Source organism: Calliphora vicina, chromosome 5, assembly GCF_958450345.1.
Source record: "Calliphora vicina chromosome 5, idCalVici1.1, whole genome shotgun sequence".
Lineage (NCBI taxonomy): Eukaryota > Metazoa > Arthropoda > Insecta > Diptera > Calliphoridae > Calliphora > Calliphora vicina.
In genome coordinates, this window is record NC_088784.1 from 19,334,891 (window position 1) to 19,355,086 (window position 20,196).

At 32.4% G+C, this 20,196-nt stretch overlaps 3 protein-coding genes across 4 annotated transcripts; 1 reads left to right on the top strand and 2 right to left on the bottom strand.

Moving 5' to 3' along the window:
- Positions 1 to 9,966: 9,966 nt before the first annotated feature.
- LOC135962391 (CAAX prenyl protease 1 homolog) lies at positions 9,967 to 13,605 on the bottom strand. The gene is made up of 3 exons (XM_065514300.1): positions 13,587 to 13,605; positions 13,395 to 13,519; positions 9,967 to 11,522 (listed from the first exon to the last, which is right to left on the bottom strand). The coding sequence occupies exons 2-3, from the start codon at positions 13,485 to 13,487 to the stop codon at positions 10,257 to 10,259; spliced, it is 1,359 nt and encodes a 452-aa protein (XP_065370372.1). The 5' UTR covers positions 13,488 to 13,519; positions 13,587 to 13,605; the 3' UTR covers positions 9,967 to 10,256.
- Positions 13,606 to 15,131: 1,526 nt separating this feature from the next.
- On the bottom strand, positions 15,132 to 19,735 carry Sting (sting). Of its 2 annotated transcripts, none has more exons than XM_065514302.1 (4): positions 19,463 to 19,735; positions 18,856 to 19,406; positions 18,442 to 18,724; positions 15,132 to 15,369 (listed from the first exon to the last, which is right to left on the bottom strand). In XM_065514302.1, the coding sequence occupies exons 1-4, from the start codon at positions 19,563 to 19,565 to the stop codon at positions 15,293 to 15,295; spliced, it is 1,014 nt and encodes a 337-aa protein (XP_065370374.1). In that variant the 5' UTR covers positions 19,566 to 19,735; the 3' UTR covers positions 15,132 to 15,292. The 2 variants fall into 2 exon arrangements, with proteins under 2 accessions (XP_065370374.1, XP_065370373.1); XM_065514301.1 differs by lacking the exon at positions 15,132 to 15,369 and adding an exon at positions 17,060 to 18,061 and having other exon boundaries at positions 19,463 to 19,721.
- Orc6 (Origin recognition complex subunit 6) lies at positions 15,447 to 16,657 on the top strand. The gene is made up of 3 exons (XM_065514304.1): positions 15,447 to 15,570; positions 15,625 to 15,754; positions 15,825 to 16,657. The coding sequence occupies exons 1-3, from the start codon at positions 15,506 to 15,508 to the stop codon at positions 16,458 to 16,460; spliced, it is 831 nt and encodes a 276-aa protein (XP_065370376.1). The 5' UTR covers positions 15,447 to 15,505; the 3' UTR covers positions 16,461 to 16,657.
- Positions 19,736 to 20,196: the final 461 nt, after the last annotated feature.

Genomic DNA, 20,196 nt, shown 5'->3' on the forward strand with positions numbered 1-20,196 from the left:
TGTGGACCAGTGTCTTTTTTCAGAAACTATTGAAGGTATGATAAAACTGATTTGTCGTACATTTTACAATTTGTTTGAAACAACAATTACACATTTGCTTTCATGAGTTATTGATATGTTGACTTTTTATTCTTGTATTGAAATTAATGCGACAGCTCAACATTTTTTTCGGCTCAAGTAAGAAACAAAATTTGGTACAGTTACTTGGTAGAATTTAATGTTTGGTTGTTTTATATAGTTAAAGTGGACACGTAGTTTTGCATATATTTGGTAAGAATTTAAGCACATTTAGATTATTAGGTAAAAATAACTTTTTACCACTGTAACCCAAGTTCGTGTAATGTGGACCACTTAAATTACTTGATTATGTACTACTGGTCCATATTACCCGACAATAACTATGTACTTTGTAAGCAATCTATCTAAGCCACGAACGCGACTTTTTAGTTTGTATTAATAAAAATATATTGAAATTAAATTTTTTAATCATTCATGATTAGCTGGTTCATGAATTTTATGTATTAAATACTAGTCCACATTAGCCTCATATAGTGGTCCATATTACCCTCCAATTTTTTTAATGCTGATTTTTGGGTTCCTTACAGTATTTTCACATAAATTTTTTATCCTTTAACGGAAAAAATATTCAACTGCAAAAACCATTAGAGAATACCTTAGCTAATTTATTGCTTCACAACTCTTTTAATATCCATATATATTGTGGCCAAAATTTAGAAAAAACAAAACGGTAGTCCACATTACCCGAAGTTACTCTATGCATTTGAATTTAAAAAATGTTGAAAAGCCGATTTTTCGCTAATTGGGAAAAAAATAACTTTTTTTCTAAGAGGATGTATAAGGAATTTATACTTGCTGAAAGCTAAGTTTTCATAAAATATTTGAAATGAAAAAAAAAAAAAATTAAAAATTTTTGTTACCGAAGGGACCAGGTCCATTCAAAAAACACCTATTTTTTAGGTAAAATTAAACTTTAGGGCAAAAATTCTCAAATCGCATATTCGATATCAAAATATAATAACCGATTTTAGTTGGCCCAATATGCTTTTAATTATTTTGTAAAGGATTCCGATAACTCCGACCCTGGTATGGATATTATAGCCAAAAAACTAAAAATTTACATTTTTGGTATTTTTCAACACTTTTTGGGGAATTGCGGGATTGCTGATAATAAATTTCAAAACTCGTTTTTATTTTTCCATTTGAATTAGAAAATTTTACATAACTGTGAAATTTCATTAAAACCTATTCATAAATAAATATTTTATTTCAATTCGAAAAATTTGTATCTATGCAAAAATTCAATAAAAAATATTTTTTTGTCATATTTTTCAATAAAGTATCCCATGAATTTTTAATTGTCAAAAGTTATAAATATTTTTGAAAAATAGACAAATAGCTTGAACGAAATTGTATTATATCGCATCATAACATTTTTAATTTTATGTATAAATTTCAAAATAATCGAAAAAACCTTCTCCTGTAAAATTTGTGTTTTGTCGCTTACGATAATTTGGCGCTAAGGGCTCGATATATCCATACTAGCTTGACCCGGTGCGCTTCGCTACCCCTGTCAAAGTAAAATAAAAACAAGTAAGAGTGCTATATTCGGCTGTGCCGAATCTTATATATCTTATAAACAAAATTTAATTTTTTTTCCAGTGGTTTTTTCTTTTTTTTGGAAAAATTTTTTTTCGATTGTTATTTTAAATTTAAATTTTTTTTTTTTAAATTTAAAATTTTTTTTTTAAATTTTAAAATTTCTTTTTTGTTTTTTCAATTTTTTTTTGTGAAAAAAAAATTCGGTTTAAACATTTTTTTTCCGATTTTGACCCATTGTAGGTCCAACTTACTATGGTCTTATATACGTTGCAAATGTCTTTGAAATATCTATCATTAGATATCCATATTGTCTATATTAATGTCTTAGTAATCCAGATATAGGTCAAAAATAGGTCAAAAATCGAGGTTGTCTTGGTTTTTCCTCATATCTCAGCCATTTGTGAACCGATTTTGCTGATTTTAAATAGCAAAATTCTCGAAAGCATGTCTGACAGAATTATTGAAGATTTGGATCCCGAAGAATGATCCCGAAAATGGATTTCAACAGACAGACGGACAGACAGACAGACAGACGGACATGGCTTAATCGTCTCCGCTATCTATAAGGATCCAGAATATATATTCTTTATAGGGTCGGAAATGAAAAATGTAGAAATTACAAACGGAATGACAAGCTTATATATACCCTTCTCACGAAGGTGAATCTAATTGTAAGTCTTTAAACTTTGTGTAAATTACGTTGATGCCAGTGTCCTGTTATGCCAGAAATTAAGAAGGGGTGCCACACCCCTTGTTCCCAACCGTCCCATTTTTAGATAAACTTCATGTTCTGATAACAAATAAGAAATTGATTCATATAAAGTTTGAAGGCTGTCGCAATAATAGTTCTGCAGATATTCGAAAATACTATATACTTTGCATGGGAAGTTCCACGCCCACTTATCCACTCCCGCCCATTTTCAGCTATTCTAATGATAAGAGAGCTTTTCCGGCAAAGTTGGAAGAATCTAGTAATTATAGATCTAAAGATATTTAGAAATAACTAATTACTTTGTATGGGAGGTGACTCACCCCGAGTTCCAATCCTTCCCATTTTTTTTATTAACTTCTTGCACTGATAAGAAATTAACTCATATGAAGTTTGAAGCCTTTCACATTTACAGTTTTATAGATATTCGAAAATAACTATTTACTTTGTATGTTAGGTGCCACGCCCACTAATTTAATACCGCCCATTTTCAGCCAAACCATGTAAAATGATAAGGGTGCTATTCGGACTAAATTTCAAGACTTCCACAATTATAGTTCACCATATATTTGAAAATAACTATTTACTTTGTATGGGAGGTAACACACCCCCTAATCCGATCCGTCCCAGTGATACGAAATTGATTTGTATAAAGTTTGTAGATAGTCACAATTTTAGTTCTGCAGATATTCGAAAATAACTATTTACATTGTATGGGTGGTACAAATTTTGCCCTCTTTTGTCCCTTTGTGGTCCAAGTTAAGAAAAACTATATAGTCTATTATTGCTTCCAAGTAAAGGAATATCTATGTTCCAAATTTCAATCAAATCGGTGCAGCCGTTTACCCTTGATTGTTTAAGAACTAAAGGTACCAATTTTACCGGTTTTCCCCCTTTAAATCTCTTTCTGGTCCAAGTATTAAAAAAAGATATAGCCTATTGACGCTTCCAAGTAAGGATCTATCTATGTTCCAAATTTCAATAAAATCGGTTCAGCCGTTTAGGCGTGATGCTCAAATAAACCAACAAACAAACTTACAAAGATATTTATATATTTATATGGATTGTCTATATTAATGACTTAGTAATCCAGATATAGGTCAAAAATAGGTAAAAAATCGAGGTTGTCCTGTGGACCGATTTTCTCGATTTTAAATATCAGCAGAGCCGGAAGAATTCCGGAGATATTGATGTATGAATCGTGTATGTAAGTTATTTGGGGGCTTCGGAAAGTTGATTTAAACAGACAGACAGACGGACATGGCTTAATCGACTCCGCTATCTATAAGGATCCAGAATATATATACTTTATAGGGTCGGAAAATTATATTGTGGAAGTTACAAACCGAATGACACACTTATATATACCCTTCTCACGAATGTGAAGTGTATAAAAATTAGGTGGAAACTAAATTTTGGTGAAAAATTGCGGTGTCCCGGTTTTGTGCTTATATATCACTTATTTGTGGGCCGATTTTCTCTATTTAAAATAACAAACCTAAGTTAGACTATAGCGGATATATTGATGTATAAATCATGTATGTAAGTAATTTGGGGTCTTCGGAAAGTTGATTTCAACAGACAGACATATATGGCTACATCGACTCCGTTATAAATAACCATACAGAATATATGTACATACTTTATGGGGTCGCAAATGAAAAATATAGAAATTACAAACGTCATGACAAACTTATACATACCCTTGCCACTTCATGGTGAAGGATATAAAAACGAAAGAAGACGGCAAACTTAGGTTACCAACCATGATTATGGAAAAAAAATACATATAATATGTGACGTTACTTTTTATTTGGTTTTTGGCCCACTCATTTTTTTTAATATAAAATATGACAAAATCATTTTTATTTCTTTACGGCCAAAAGAAAAAAAGAGATGCCTATTTTTGGCAATCTTGAAGGGATTAAAAGCTTTTAAAGTAATGTACATATTTTAAAGTTTAATTTTAATATCTCAGTGCTTGAATTTATTTTAAATATTAAAGAAGACAAGTATTTTTCACATTTTAATCTTGTAGTTAATATAACAAAAGGATAATTCATATACATACCTTCATTCAAATCACATTAAGGTTCCATCAACCACCCCTCTCGATGAGGAGAAGGTGAAATTCAAGTAGAAAGTCTGACAGCCGCTCCAAAGGAGAACCTACTCTACCACACAGAGGGGGAGTGCAGTTCTTAGTTTAGCCTTCATTGTGTGTCCTTCTGGAATGGCTGACCTTTCTAAGGAAAACTACCGTGAAAACTAAAACGGTATATGACTTAAAAATGCGGGATTTTTTCACAGTTTTAGCTTAGTATTCAAAGTATTGGCCATTGCCTGGCAACATATGGATTCCAAGCCGAAGGACTGCTCAACTTTTGAGGCCAAGAATGAATCAAGTCAATTTCGGTTACTCTGTTCCAAAGTGAAGCGATTCCCAGAGAGAGCGTTCTGCATCGATCGAAACAAATAGTAATCGGACGGGGCACGGTCTGGACTATAAAGCGGGTGATGCAAAACATCCCAACCACTTCATTCTAAATAGTTTTTAACAGGTATTAGAACATGTGGCTGAGTTTTGTCATGATGGAATATTACGGTTCATGCCTGGCCGTCTGGACGTTTTTCAGTCAATTCTCGCTTCAAACGAATCAGTTGCGTTCGTTACAGGTTGCCTGAGATGGTCTGGTTAGATTTTAGCAGCTAATAATAGATAGGTAGTGTCATATCAGCAACATGCGGCTCGCGAGAAGATGTTACAAATCGCATCAAAAAAGGTAATCAAGCATTTGGGGCACTGCAAAAAGTATGGAAATCACCCCAAATTCATCTGAAGACCAAGCTCCTCCTTTTCTTTTCATTTACACAAACTGCCGAATGTTATCTCGAAGAGGCCTGTGGGAAAGAGCAGAGGAAACACCAATACATAACCAGATCATCAATCGTAAATGGAGTTGGGTTGGACATGTTCTCAAGAGCACCAACGACAACGTAGCCAAGATGACAATTGAATGGAACCCCAAGGCAATAGACGAAGAGGCACTAACACCTGGAGGAGACATATCGAGACTGAAACAAACTCAACTGGAAAGTCCTGGGCCGAAGTGAAGCTGATACCACGGTATATACACAATGGAAAAACTTTGTATAATAATAGATGGGACCCACCAAATACAGAGCATTACCCTGGCACCCTGGATATTTGGCTTTGGTGTACGATCTCTTACGCTTCGGTTTATCGTAATGGATCAATTTTTAATCACAAATAATGATTCGGTGCAAAAATGATTTTCTTTTATATCGTTCTAACATCATTTCGGACATACAAAATCGTCTTTCAAGGTCTCTCGACTTCAATTTCCCTGCTTTTGAATGAATCCTGCTGTTCTCAAACGTTTTGAAATTGCTGCTTCAGTAGCTACCAATGAATTTGCAAACTCTTGAGGAGTTTTGCAACAATCTTCATGGAGTAATGCCTCCAATTCTTGGTCTTCAAACTTTTTTATCTGGACTGGGCGATCTTTGTCTTCCGTTGAAACCGAAGGTACACATTCTCCATAAGCATTGGTGAGCAATCAGTGTGCTTCAGAGGCGCTTTTTTTCATATTAAAGAAGTAAATCAAAACTTCCCGCATATATCCAACGATGAAAAACTGGATCCCTGAGGATCTAATGCCCAGAAAAATGCCATTCACTACGGCCTTTAAGCTAAATGCGATTGGTGCGTGGAAACATGATCCATACGGTCACGCCTGTATAATTGGAAGTACACAGAATCTTCCAGATAATATTGATTATTGTATCTCTAGGCCCTTCATATCGACGAACTTCGTTTTCTCAATTCCGTACAACACGGAACAAATGGACGGACCATTACATAACATAACAAGTCTCTCAGTCTATACGGACGGTTCTAGGAAGGGAGATCGAGTTGGCGTAGGTGTCTATACTCAGGAATTCGAAACTCGGCTGCACATATTTTTGAATTCCAAATATCGGACATTAAAAGGGCGGCTAACTGGCTCAGTTATAACAAGATATCATGCATGGATATTCGTATATATACTGACAGTCAGGCCGCAATAAAATCTCACAGTTGTGTACACAACATCTAACTTAGACCAGGAATGCCGATCATCCTTAAACAGGATGGCGAGGCATTCAACAGTCGCACTCAAGTGGGTACGTGGACACGGAGATATTACGAGCAAGTGTGTTGCAGATGCTTTAGCGAAAAAGGCGTCATGTTGCCTGCCCTTTAACGACTTCGGTAGAAGTTGTCAAAATGAAGAGAATGATGAGACCAGTTTTCATCTTCGTTGTCATTGTCCGGCATTAGGAGATCTACGCTTAAGGTTTCTGGAATATCGTTCCTTGAATAGTCTTTCTGAGATTTCGGACATGCATCTGAAGCGCATCAATGCCTTTATCAGGAACAGAAATTGGCTAATCATGTCAGACACGGGAATCTCCTCGGAGAGACCTAATATCCGTCAATTGACAGGTACTTAATAATCTCCTCTTTTACTTCTTCATTACATCTGACTGTCCCCTTCTATTTTCTTTCATCTGTCCCTCTTTTCTATCTTTATTTTCAGGTAACACAAAGGGACCTATTGCTTGGACCCAAGTGAGCTGCTCTTTTTTTTGTCTCCACTGCGCGGCTGCCTGAGAACCTAACCGATGAGATGATTTCATCGTTGGAGTCAAATCTCTTTCCGTCGAGTCATTTCTTCAGGTTTGGAAACAAGAAATAGTCTCTAAATCCGGGGCTAAATCCGGAGAATAGGGCGGATTAAGGAGCAATTCATATCCTAATTCATGGATTTTTTGCCATGGAAACTGCACATGTGTGCTTCCTAGTATTGTCCTGGTAAAAATAAACTTCTTTCTTTGCAAAATGCTGTCGTTTTTTTAAATCCTCATTAAATTATACCGCGTGTATCTCCAAAAACTGTCGCCATGTCTTTATTGACTGACAAACTCACCTTGGCCTTGTTTGGTGCCCATTCTGCCCGAGAAACTCACTGTTTTGACTGCTGTTTGGTCTCTGATGTGTTATGATGGATCCACGTTTCGTCCATGGTTACGAGACCGCGGAACTCGTCCATATTGCAGTTAAACAACTCCAAATACTTCTGAATAGTTGCCACACGATTGTGTTTGTGGTAGATTGTTAGCAAACGTCTTGCGGAGTTTTCTCATACCCAAGTGATCATTCAAAATTTAAACCACTCAGTCATGTAAGATCTGCCAACACCATATCGTGAATGTTTCGGGTGTAGAGACCATAACTGGGCGTCCAGAACGTTCGGCATCTTGTACGGCCACAGCGAAATTCAGTAAAACACCTTTTTACCATTGAAATTGATGGTTCTCATAGCATTATCAAGCTTAGCCTTTGTTTGAGTGATGGTTGATGGGACTGCTTAATAAAAAAATTCGAAAAAAAATTCCACCGTGTCCGACAAATCTGGTATATGATGATTTATAGGATATGGTACATCTTCTGAGTAAAATAACTTACACGATTCATACATCAATATCTCCGGAATTCTTCCGGCTCGGATGCTATTTAAAATCGAGAAAATCGGTCCACAAATGGCTGAGATATACAGCCCAATTATGAATCAAAAATTCAGCGGGAGTTTGTTCCCCGGGAGTTTTTTCCCATTGAATTTTAATAGGAAAAATGAGAAAAGGGGAAAAACTCCCGGGGAATTTTTATTCATAATTGGGCTGATAAGGAAAAAACCAGGACAACCTCGATTTTTGACCAATATCTGGATTACTAAGTCATTAATTAGATATATACTATCTAATATAGATATTTCAAAGACCTTTGCAACGACGTATGTAAGACCATAGTAAAATCGAAAAAAAAATTTTAACCCGATTTTTGTTTACCAAAAGTTTTTTTTTTCAAAATATTAAAAAATTCAAAAACAAAAAAAAATTAAATTTAAAAAAAAAAATAAATTTAAAATATTTAAAAAAACAATTTGAAATTTTTTTTTGTCCAAAAAATTAAAAATATTAAGAATTTCCTTTTTTTTGGTTTTTTTAAAATTTAAAAAAAAAATTAAATTTAAAAAAAATTTTAAAATAATTCGAAAAAAAAATTTAACAAAAAATTAAAAAACAACTTTGGAAAAAAAATAAATTTTGTTTACCTAAAAATATTTAAAACTAGCTGACCCGACAGACGTTGTGCTGTCCAAGTTAACAAAATGCTTGTGTTCGATTTGAGAATTTCTGAGAAGCGATTTGAATAGGGTATACATACATAGAAGCGCTACTGAGAGACAAAGAACATAAGTTTGTTGTCCAAAACCTAAGTCTTGCAACAACATAATACATGTAAATCAGTGTACATACATATTATGAGTTTTTATATAAGTACTCGAATTTTGGTCTGAAATATGATTGATCACACACCGATGTATTTTGCAGATGTATTTAATAAGTGGACGTATTAGTGGACGTAGACAATTTTTATTTAAACTTTTGCGGACTATGTATTGCGAACATTAAAAAAAAATTGTTAAATCTTAAATTGGATTACTGTGATCATTTAAATAAAAAATTAGCCAAATCGATGTAGCCGTTTTCCGATTTTAGATAAATCGAAAAAGTGGGTGTAAAAGTGGGCGTGGTCAATTTGTATAAATCGGTCCGGCCGTTCTCTACTGATGCAATTACCAACGAACGACATTTGATTTTTATTTATATAGATTTTTATTTTTAAGTATAATTTGGTGAAGGGTATATAAGATTCGGAACAGCCGAATATAGCTCTCTTACATGTTTTCCTTTTATTCATACCATGTAAGGTTTACATGGACAGCCAGCCAGTCAGTCAGCCACCCAGGCAGATTTTAGAAAGAGATTCTGAGTCGGTATACTGTAAACGTCTGTATTTATTTCCTTTAAAATTTTATAGAGTATCAGCAACATAGTACGAGTATCTATGTAACCAGGCAGCTGTAAAAAATCTTCAGCTCTACTATCAATATTAGGATCGCCTGGTGGCCGAAATTCGACAACTTTAAACGCTTTTTACCACTTTTATGGAAAGAATTTTTAAACAATTTTTAATATTGTGCATATCTAGAGAAAATAACATTTTAAACCATATAATTTTCATCAATATTGGTGGACAATAACATACTTAAAAGTGTACAACAAAAAAAACGTGTGGCCTATTTATATATAAGACTAGTTGATCGCCCCCCGGCTTCGCCCGGTAGCCTTTAGTAATGTTAGTTCTTCACCTGCCTGTTCTTATTTATTTGCAAATAAAATATCTAAATTTGTACTGCATACTTTAGGGAGCTTTTTTATTAAAGTTGACTGCACTCAAAAAAAAAAAAAACCGTGATTTACCCGGAATTTTTAAATTTTTTTTCTTTACAAATCAGCCAAATCGCTCTAGCCGTTCTCACGTGATGCCATTACATACATGGACCATTTCATTTTTATATATATAGATATGTAAAATGTAACACAACATAATCAGCACAATTATGAATAAAAAATTCCCCGGGAGTTTTTTCCCATTGAATTTGAATAGGAAAAATGGGAAAAGGGAAAAAAACTCCCCGGGAATTTTTATTCATAATTGGGCTAAATTACTTTTCCCTGTTTGTGTACTTTTTTTTTTTTGGTCACAAGTTATGACCACAAAATTTTATTAAAATTTAAAAAAGTTTCTTTTAAATATATAAAAAATTAAAATACATAATAAAATATATACTACAACTGCTCCTTCGACATCTTATGATCTCCTCCATAATTGCATTTCATTAAAAAGCCGATAGAGTACTTACTATTGCAAAACTCATACGGTGTTGTTTTTGTAAAAAGTTAAAAACAAAAAAAAAAAAGGAAATTCTTAAAATTACGAAATTTCAGCAAAATTTTAGTTTGTCTTTTTATCAGCTGCCTCCAGTTCATCAAGTTTATGCATGCGTTGCAATAGAGTGGGATGAGAGTGATTCCAAGATGAATACAACCAATCGTGTATGGGGAAACCTAAATTGTCCAAATTAAGCTTAATTAAAGCCTTTTTCAGTTGAGCGGTGAAGCCTAATTTTTGGGCAAATTCATCGGCTTCATATTCGAAACGTCTGGACAGCATGGTCATGGCATAGCCGAGTAAGGCATTGTAGGGAGCCATGACATAGGTGAGTACAATGAAAAGACCTATTAGGATGGGACGTACACCGGGAGCAAAGCCCAAAGCTTCATAGAACGGAGGATATGTAAAGCAGTAGTTGAAGACAAAGAAGATGAGCAGCAAGTTCACCTGCATAATGATGATGTTTTTGGTAACATGACCCAATTTCCAGTGGCCCAATTCATGACCCAACACAGCCAATACCTCTTCATTGGTGCAGCCTTTGCCCTTGTCCTCCTCTTTGATGTCAGTATCATTCTCCTTGCCTTTATTTAGCAATAGAGTGTCGAACAGCACTATACGTTTGGAATTCCAGAGGCCATAGAAATAGGCATTGCTGTGGGAAGAACGCTTGGAACCCTCTACCACATACAATTTGGTCAAAGGGAATTTCAAACTGGCAGCCAACTTTTCTATAGACGACCTTAAATCGCCTTCTTCTAGGGGTGTATATTTATCGAACAAAGGAGCAATAAAGATGGGATAAATGGTGAGCATCACCAACGATACAATGCCGGCAAAGGCCCACAGATAAATAAAGAAATAATCTCCACCCCATTGCACTATAAAGATCAAAGCTGCCGATAGTAGCACCGAAAATACATTACTAACCAGCAAGCCCTTGATTTGATCCCAAACAAAGAAACCAGGTGTTTGTTTGTTGAAACCATGCTTTTGTTCCAATACAAAAGTACTGTAGATTTTAAAGGGCAAGTCCTTAACATAACCGAAGAGTGTTAGGATGAGTACGAAGAAACAGGAAACCATAATTTCGCTTTCAGCATTCAAATTACACTTTTCCACCACTTGCACCGACATTTGCCAAAAGTATGCAATGAGACCAAAGTATAATTCCAAAGGAACGATTAAAACATCCATTAAGAGATCTTTGAAAATGCCAAATTGTTCTCGGTCCAGGCCATAAACACGAGCCTTATGGAAGGTCTCATCGTTCATATGTTCCTTAAGTTCAGCGGGCACTTCTTTGGCATTTTTGTAAACTTTAACCTGAAAAAGAAAGTTTAATTGATTAATTTTGAAGCAAATTAAATTCATCATTTAGAGGTTTTTAAGATGGATTTATAAAATGTTAAGAATGTTTTTCATTGATTTAAAAGTGACATGAGGGGATAAGCGGAAATTGAGGATCCATATAAACATTTCTGGGAGGCCATGACGAACTCTATAATACATTAAGCTTAAACACTATTTTTGATTCATAATATCTTCTTATTTACATTAATATTTCGAGAGCACATAGCTCTTTTCTTATCATCAGGCAAAATAATGTATCGTGTGCTTAATTTTAAATCGAAAACTTTGATATTTTACAAAGTTTTGCCGCTTGTTGACTCTGTTGAAGTTGAAGTTATTAAAGCAATTGTCATGGACATATTTGTATGAAACTATGTAGCTTTTCTAGCTTGATATTAATTAACATTTAATAGTAAGATTCTTGTTTGTTTTCTTTAACATTTTCAACATCTTTTTTTGAAGCTTTTTTGAAAATTAGTGGGATTTGGACAGAGAAGTAATATTCTGCGTGAATTGGGAAAAATTAAACAATATTATTTGGATATTTTTCTCTTAACATATTTTGATTTTACTTACTTATGATTTGCTAACAGACTTGCTTATGCCCTTTAATTTTGCCTAAGAACTGTGAACATTTTTATATTAGTTCTTCTGGTTTTTTTTTCATACAAAGAATAACAAGAAGGAAAGGCTCTCATTTTTCCTACAACAACAACTTCTCTCTCTTCTCACATACAAGTAGTATGTGAATTCAACACACTTTTCTGTAAAAGACCTAACTCAGTTGTCAAAAACCTAAGTGATGAGAATGTATTAGTAAAAATATCTATGTTGAAAACAAAAACCGTCGTACGTCTCATTTTTTTTGTTTGAGTTTCCTTTTAGTTTTCGCTCTATGTGTATACATTCTTAGAGTTAGGTTTTTTATGACAGTAGACTTAGGTTTTTTGACAGCGTTTCACTGCTTGTTATTCTTTTTATTATTTTAATTGACAAGAAAAGAAACATTTTAAAATATGTTCAAACATTTTGTAACATTAAAAAAAAAACTTGAGAAACGGGCTGAAATTTAAGCTGAATTCCAATTAAATTTCTCAATTTAAATTTTGAGGGTGCTTATTGGGTTAATATTATTTATGATGATCTTTAACCGATATTTTAAACTTCCCAATTTTATTTGTATTGAGAAAAAAACTAATGGATATTTTAAAATCGAAAATGAAAATTGAAGTCGATAAAAACTAAATTAATGCGTATATGACTCAATAAAGCGGAATTTATATTTTATGGTGAACTAGAGGTTATAGCTAGCTTCTAATATTTAGCAGGAGGATTACGCTGGCTTTCTTGTATGAATAGTATAAAATTGGTTTAGATCAGGAATGCTGCGCATAAAATAGAGTTTAGAGTATTTGTTATACAAAACACAAATATGAAAAAAGTAGTCCGTAAAGCTGGTTTTAGAACACATATAGGATTTTTGAATAATATCCTTTTTCAAAAGATATTAACAAACGAATTGGCTAAAAATTAAAAAAACCTAATAGTGCTACAGTAAAATATTTCTTTGTCTACCTTAAAAAACCTATACTCCGCCTATAAACTATTTGCATAATTGGCATAAAAACTGCCTTAATTATTTATAGATCACTTATTGAACTTTTAACATTTAACAAAAAAAAAAAAAGTAACTAATCTTGATTGATACAAAAATTGTTAACAAAAGAACCAGAAATTTAACCTCACATTTCACAAAAGTTTAAAACAAGTAAAACAATTAACAAAATCCCCTTCTGATAAACAATAACATTTAAACAAATAGATAAATTATTATAAATTACTCACCTGACGCAAAGATAAATAATTTTCGAATAAATTTTCTAAAACAACTAAACCCAATATGCTGTAAAGCACCACATCAGCATCTGAGTAAGTCATCGTGTTATCGCTGTCCTTAAAATCAAGCTGAACTGCATAAAATTGTAAAAATATTATTAATAACTAGAAATATATATAATTCAGTTCACTATATCTTACCTTTCCTTATTAATTTCACAAATAAATGATACTGAAAAATATCTTTGCCGATTTTTTGTTAATAAATGCCGGAGAAAAAAAACAACCACCCCCTTTTGACAGTTCGACAATGTTGCCGACTATTTGTGCAAAATACGTGCCGCGCATTACCAAGTTGGTAATGCCAACCACGCGCTAGAAACCGCTTAAATGATGAGTATTGTATTCAAATTAGGGTAGAAACAAAATGTTGACTATTCGACTTTTTGGATTTATAAAAGTCGACCTTTCGACTGTTATTATTTACGAAAAGTCGATTTTTACCGAGTTTTCATTGTATTTTAATGTAGAGCGGAAACCAGAAAAAAACTGAAACAAAAAAATTACTCAAAATAATCACACATACGAGTGTTGTTTTTGTTTTCACATAATTTTTTCTACTAATACATTCTCACCACTTAGGTTTCTGACAACTGAGTTAGGTCTTTGACCGGAGATTTTCCGCTCTATGTCTATTATCTATGGTAAAAAGTATGTGATTGCTAGATTTATTTCTTTAAAGATCCAGAAAATATTTACTTCATGGGTTCGCAAATGAAAAATGTGGAAATTACAAACGGAGTGACAAACTTGTCATAAAATAATCAAAAGTTCGAAATCTCGTCTTTTTGTTTAAAATTTTCAGTTGAAATTTTTTAAACGCTAAAAACACAGGACCTGTAAGAGTAAATCGTTTTAGTTTCGTTTAGAAACGGACTGTACACCTCCATTTTGAAGTTTATGAAGACGAAACTGTAACAACAGTGGTTTTTAACAACATATACAGATTTTTGACAATTACGTTTCGTATTTGTGCTACCCATTTTCAATGACATAAGTCCTAAATTTCGACAAAATTAAACTAAAAATACTCCAAAGTGAAATGCAACAATCATGCGCTTATTTCAAAAACGCTGACAGACAAAACCGCAACTTTTAGTTTATTGAAAAGCGCTAAATTGCACTAAATCGCAAAAGGAACTAAATTGGCAACGCGACACCTACTAAATAGAGTTCTGATTGCATTGAGTGTTTGGGTACTCAGTACTCACTCAATTCTGTGTAGAAACTTTTCTGACAAACATTTGGTTTTCACTATTTTTGATTCCTCTGTGAGAATAATTTGCAAAAGAGATATGAGATTTTTCTGTTCTTACGAGCTTTACACGATAGCAGTGTGACTATAGCTTTTTTCGAGCTAAATTTAGTTTTATTTGTTTGGATTTAGCTTGAAATATTTCAGTTAGTTCTATTTTTTATCTCGTTATATTTGTATTTACCTTTTTCTAGCCTTTTCTGTATTTGAAATCGAATGTAATTGATTAACGATTGACTTAATACAGAAAAGGTGTATCTCGATTTATTCTTTGTCTTGTTAGTCTTTAAAATACAACTCCTTTTAAATATGAAGTAATCTTAAAGCCATAATTGAATTAATATTTTTCTTTGAAAGAAAAGTCCATAACTCATTTAAATTCGATTTAATATTTTCATTTTAGCTATCCATAAAAGGTTATTTTTTATTTTTGAATTTTCCTACACACCTGTTAAATAAAAAATCTTGTTGTTTGCGATTGATTTACATCTCTTTATAACTGTTATAGCATTATAACTTCTAAACCCAAGTTTCTTGGAATGTACCACTTTCGATTCGTATCTTTGTGCACTATTTGTTTTCTCCAGCTGCGTTAAAAATCGCTAGGTAACATCACTGGTCTAAGCAGCTGTTCACAATTTGCAGATTTGTTTGGCGCCAAATTTTTTTCTGTGAAACAAATGTAAACAAACTTTAATTTCGCAGAATAAACATTTTTATACAAATTAATTTAACAAAAAAAAAAGAAAAAAAGTACAAGAGTAAACAAATAATTCAACCTTGGCCTTAACTTTAAAAAGCAGTCATGACCACTTTATTACAACAATTAATTACAAAAATGGGTTTGAGAGATGAGCCAAACGTGCTGGAGTAAGTTAAACAAATTTTAGACGTTCAATATTTAATAGAGACATTTCTTTTCAGAAAAACAACTGAATTGGTAAGATTATTGGATTTGCGTTCTACTAATGTGCCGCTACAAATAAACGAATATGGTAAAATAGTGCTGTGTGCTGATATAGCTGCCAACTTAATGGGAATACCATTTGATAAGGTAAAGTTTAAGTTATAAGTTGTCTAAAGGCAACTACAATAATATGCATTTTAACATTGTAATTAAACAGGAACAAGCCTTAAAACTGTCTGGCCTACGTAAATCACATTATGCCAACAATAAAAGAATGTTTGAAAAACTTTTAGATCTTAACAAATTGGTGGGAGTTAATGACATCTGCATACAACTGAGTCTCAATCAGGTAAATAAAAAAGCCGAAGAACTTTTAGATCTCTATCGCAATGTCATAGCCAGTGAACAGTCGACCGATGTAGATATGAGTCATCCACAATATGCCGCCATGGCGGTATTCATGGCTTGTAAATTGTCTAAACAAAAAGTTTCCAAATCCAAACTAATGCCTTTCAGCAACTTAAAACCCTCACAATGGCAACAGTTGGAACAACGCTGGGAAAAGTTTATGACCAAACATTACAACGATGCCATGGATAATAAATTGAAAAAACAAAATTCTGATAATCAAGCGACGGCGGCCACGGACGATGATAGTTCGAAGAAAATTCAAGTTGACCAGAAAATGCGTACTGAAATTGAAGACTATGAGAAATGGAAGAAACGTATGTTAGCCATGGCTCAGGCTAAATTGAAAGAACAAGAGGCCGATTCTGAGTCTTCAGAACAAATGGATAACCCTAAAGATATCGAATTTACGGATGTTATAGATAATATGATATTGGGATGTTAAATACTTCAAAAATTCTGTAATTTTAATAGCCAGCTGCTGCAGTAAGTAGAAAGTAAAATTATTTCTGTAACAGTTTTTTATGTTGTTAACTATCATAAGAGCATTTAATTATGTATATTTCGATTTAACTAAAATGTTATTGAAATTTTTTATAAACAGGTTTAAAAGCCAATAAATTTTGTATTTATTCTTCAAAATGTGCTCCTGGAAAGAGTTGTTTGACTTCTTTTGCCTTACCAAAATCTGTTAGACCTTTTATTCTTCCTGATCCAAGTTTGCTTTTAACCCCCTGTCTATACTTGAAAATATTTATCATAACAATAAATGACATTTGTTGTCAAGACAAAGTTGTCTTTGCAAAAGCTCTAACAATTTTGTCATAACGAAGCAATAATACTAATAAATGGAGACTATACCTGATAATTTTTTATCTTGCCAACCATTTTGACGTTTATCATGATAAAAGTTTATCAAGTATAGACAGATTAAAAACAATTTTATAGTTAAACAAAATTGTTGGTGAAAAAAATGTTCGGTGAGTGTTTTGATAAAAATAGTCATTGATAATGAAAAAAATAGATAAAAATTAAAAAAATAACAAAAAATAATTAAAGATTTATTAAAACATTGCAAAAAGTGTGTACATTTAAAGAATATACATAAATACATATGAACGCAGTTTCGAAAGAATTAATTCTTAATTAAATTTAAAAATCAAATTAATTTTTTCTCTAAATCATTCCATTAAAGAATTCATTACGTATTAATACCTAGGCATAATTCCTTAGTACTTCAAACGTATTGAATTCATTCTTTTGAGAATTCCTTATTCATTCCTTTGAGAATTAATTCCTTATTGAATCACTAGTTTTCTTTAATAAAACCATTACAAAAAAAGTCTTAAGACATTTTTTGTTGAGAAATTTGTTATAATGGAGTGAATTGATGAAATTTTTAATTATGAATTAAGATTTTAGAGAATTAAGCTTAAATTGAGTTAATTAATTTCAAGCTCTGTATGTACATTAAACTATACCATGGCAATTTCTAGGAAACACCATTCAAACGATGCGTTTTAATGTGAAAATCAGAAAAACCAAAATTTCGAAATTTCTCAAAATTTTTTAAATTTTTCAAAATTGTACTGAATTTTTGTTATTCATGTTATAATGTACAAACAGGTTTTAACATTTGAATAATTTTTGTTAGGACATATAATTTTGAATATAATCAAGATTTTACTGTTTTTTTGGTCAAAGCTTGATACAAGAAAAAAGGTAACTTCACTTTTAAAACTTAAAAAATAAATTAAAATAGAATTCAATAATTTAGCATTACTTTCAATACTTAAAAAATTAATTTAGAAAATTACAAATTAAAAAAAAGTAAAAAATTTGGAAGCATAAAGTCAATATTTACAGATCTTTAATATAGCGAGAAAGAGATAAATTGAAATCACCTTTTTCATTGCATCTTTATATAGAGAGCTATATAAGTGATTTCTTAAACAGCATTTTAAGATTCCCCTTCATTCCACATATTGGTAATGTGGCTTAGTAAAACTTCACCCACATCTTGGGGACGACCGTCAGATTTGTAACCTAAATATATTATTAGAATTGTTGTATATTTAAAAAAGTAAGGGCCATTATTACAACTTGCCTTCCAATAGTAAAAGTTAACTTTAATGTTACCTTTTTCTATTGCTTAAAGTTAACTTTTACTATTGGGAATTTAAAGGCAAGTTGTAATAATGGCCCTAAGAGTGCTATATAAATATTGAAAACAATTTTTGGTGAAAAAAAAAAAAATTAGTGAAACAAATTTTGGTTAAAAAATTTTGAATTAGGTTTGGAAAGCTGATTTCAACATACAGATGGGGGGTCGCAAATGAAAAATGTGGAACTTAAAAAACTGAATGATAAACTTATTTATGCTCTTGCCAATCATGGTGAAGGATATAAAAAAATACAAAACTTACTGTTGTAGAGAACCAGTTCTGCTTTTCCCTGTGTTTCCGGCCATTTATTTAATAAATAATTTAAATGTTTATAGAATTTTAAAAGAATTTCTCTTTTCATCTCCTTCATTTGCCAAGTCGTAGACGGTTGAAAACTTAAGGCTTCAAAAAACGACAACATTGGGGTAGCTCCTTCCATAGCAACATAGTAGTAGGTGCCATTTATAGGTATGTTAAAACGATAAACATCATTTTTAAAAGGCCTTGCAACACCGGCACGATTCTTAACAATAGTTTCTAAAGGCTAAAATTCAAACATACATATAAACAAATTTGTTTCGAAATCTTATAAAACGTTTGCCTTTCAATAATAAATACAGCAACTTAAAAAACTATTTAAGTTGGTATGTAACGAAAATACTTAAATAAACTTACCATTACTCCATCTCTATGCAATATTTTGCTATCAATTTTTGAGTTTATAAACATTGTATTTGGTATCATAATAAACAGACGTTTTACTGCAAATTTAACTTTATGTTGATTCTCATATAAGGTCATACGTTCCCTGAGACCAGTATCACCATCATGTGTTGGCAGTACCAATTTCAGATAGCCGTGAAAGTAATTTGAAGCCATACCTTCAGCATAATCCAAACCATGTGGCTGTCGAATCCAATCGGCATAGTTTAAATGAGAATTACCCATAGCTAGACCCATAACTAACCAATAAAGCGGCATGAATGCAAAGTAATAGGCTGGCGGCCGGCTACCACGGCTAACCACACATACAAATGCCACAAATAAAAATACAATAAAGCCAATAGATGCAGCCAAATTCATGCCAAAAGATCTTTTTATAATTGTCAGTAATTTATTGTCGGGTTCATAGTAGTTGGAATATATCAAATATTCATAGAAAATGCGGTAAATACGTCTGATAATTTCGGCTGTCACCACCACAGCCATTATTTGAAAGTTATCCTCTGTAAGGAATATCATGAATGGAGTATGTGACTCATACATAGATTCGAGAACTTACCTAAAAAATCCATTACTAAGTGCAATTTCCTTTTCCAATTAGGTTTTACTTTATTACTTTTAATGTTATCTACTTCGCATTCAGACTTTTGTACCACATACATGCTCTTGTTGTGCTTTATGCTGACAATTGTTCTGGTTAGGAAATGATGAAACTACACCACAGATAAATAATCAAAACCTTGCGAATTCAATTTTTTTTTTAGTAAAACTTTTCAGATGTTTTTGCGTCGAATGAATAAATTGAAGGCCTATTCATTATAAGGTGAGACCGATTCAGCAACAAGTACAACATTTACAAAAACCACATGCAATTTTTCTTTGTTTATGTTGGCTGAAACTGTCAAAGTCTGCCTATTGTTTTTGTTGCTTTTCCGTTCGTTGTTGTATTCGCAACAACAAACACTTGTGAATTTGACAGCTTGAGCATCGAAACAAGTGATGGAAAAATAAACAACTGTCTAGCGACACCACCTTAATTTGAATGCATTTTTTGCAATCATTTGCTTATTATTGCCAATCTTTGAAATACCCACAATTTTAAAGGCAAATTAATGCGAATTCATTTTCCCAAAAAGCTTTTTCAATGTCCTATTCCCCTAGCACTCCATTTTGTATTTATGAATATGTTAAACTTGGCAACCATAATGTTATTTACTTTTCCTTTGTTTATTTTCTTATTTTGTTTTCGTTTGCAAATTCGTTTGTTTTCAGTTGACAGCCATCTGATTTTTT

Excerpts from the sequence above, each read along its gene's own strand:
- LOC135962391 (XM_065514300.1), bottom strand. The coding sequence starts at position 13,487 with ATGACTTACTCAGATGCTGATGTGGTGCTTTACAGCATATTGGGTTTA. Across the intron at positions 11,523-13,394 it reads ATTATTTATCTTTGCGTCAG|GTTAAAGTTTACAAAAATGC; the intron begins GTGAGTAATTTA and ends TTTCTTTTTCAG.
- Orc6 (XM_065514304.1), top strand. The coding sequence starts at position 15,506 with ATGACCACTTTATTACAACAATTAATTACAAAAATGGGTTTGAGAGAT. Across the intron at positions 15,571-15,624 it reads GATGAGCCAAACGTGCTGGA|AAAAACAACTGAATTGGTAA; the intron begins GTAAGTTAAACA and ends ATTTCTTTTCAG. Across the intron at positions 15,755-15,824 it reads TGGGAATACCATTTGATAAG|GAACAAGCCTTAAAACTGTC; the intron begins GTAAAGTTTAAG and ends GTAATTAAACAG.
- Sting (XM_065514301.1), bottom strand. The coding sequence starts at position 19,565 with ATGTATGTGGTACAAAAGTCTGAATGCGAAGTAGATAACATTAAAAGT. Across the intron at positions 19,407-19,462 it reads CTTAGTAATGGATTTTTTAG|AGGATAACTTTCAAATAATG; the intron begins GTAAGTTCTCGA and ends TATTCCTTACAG. Across the intron at positions 18,725-18,855 it reads TGCATAGAGATGGAGTAATG|CCTTTAGAAACTATTGTTAA; the intron begins GTAAGTTTATTT and ends TTTGAATTTTAG.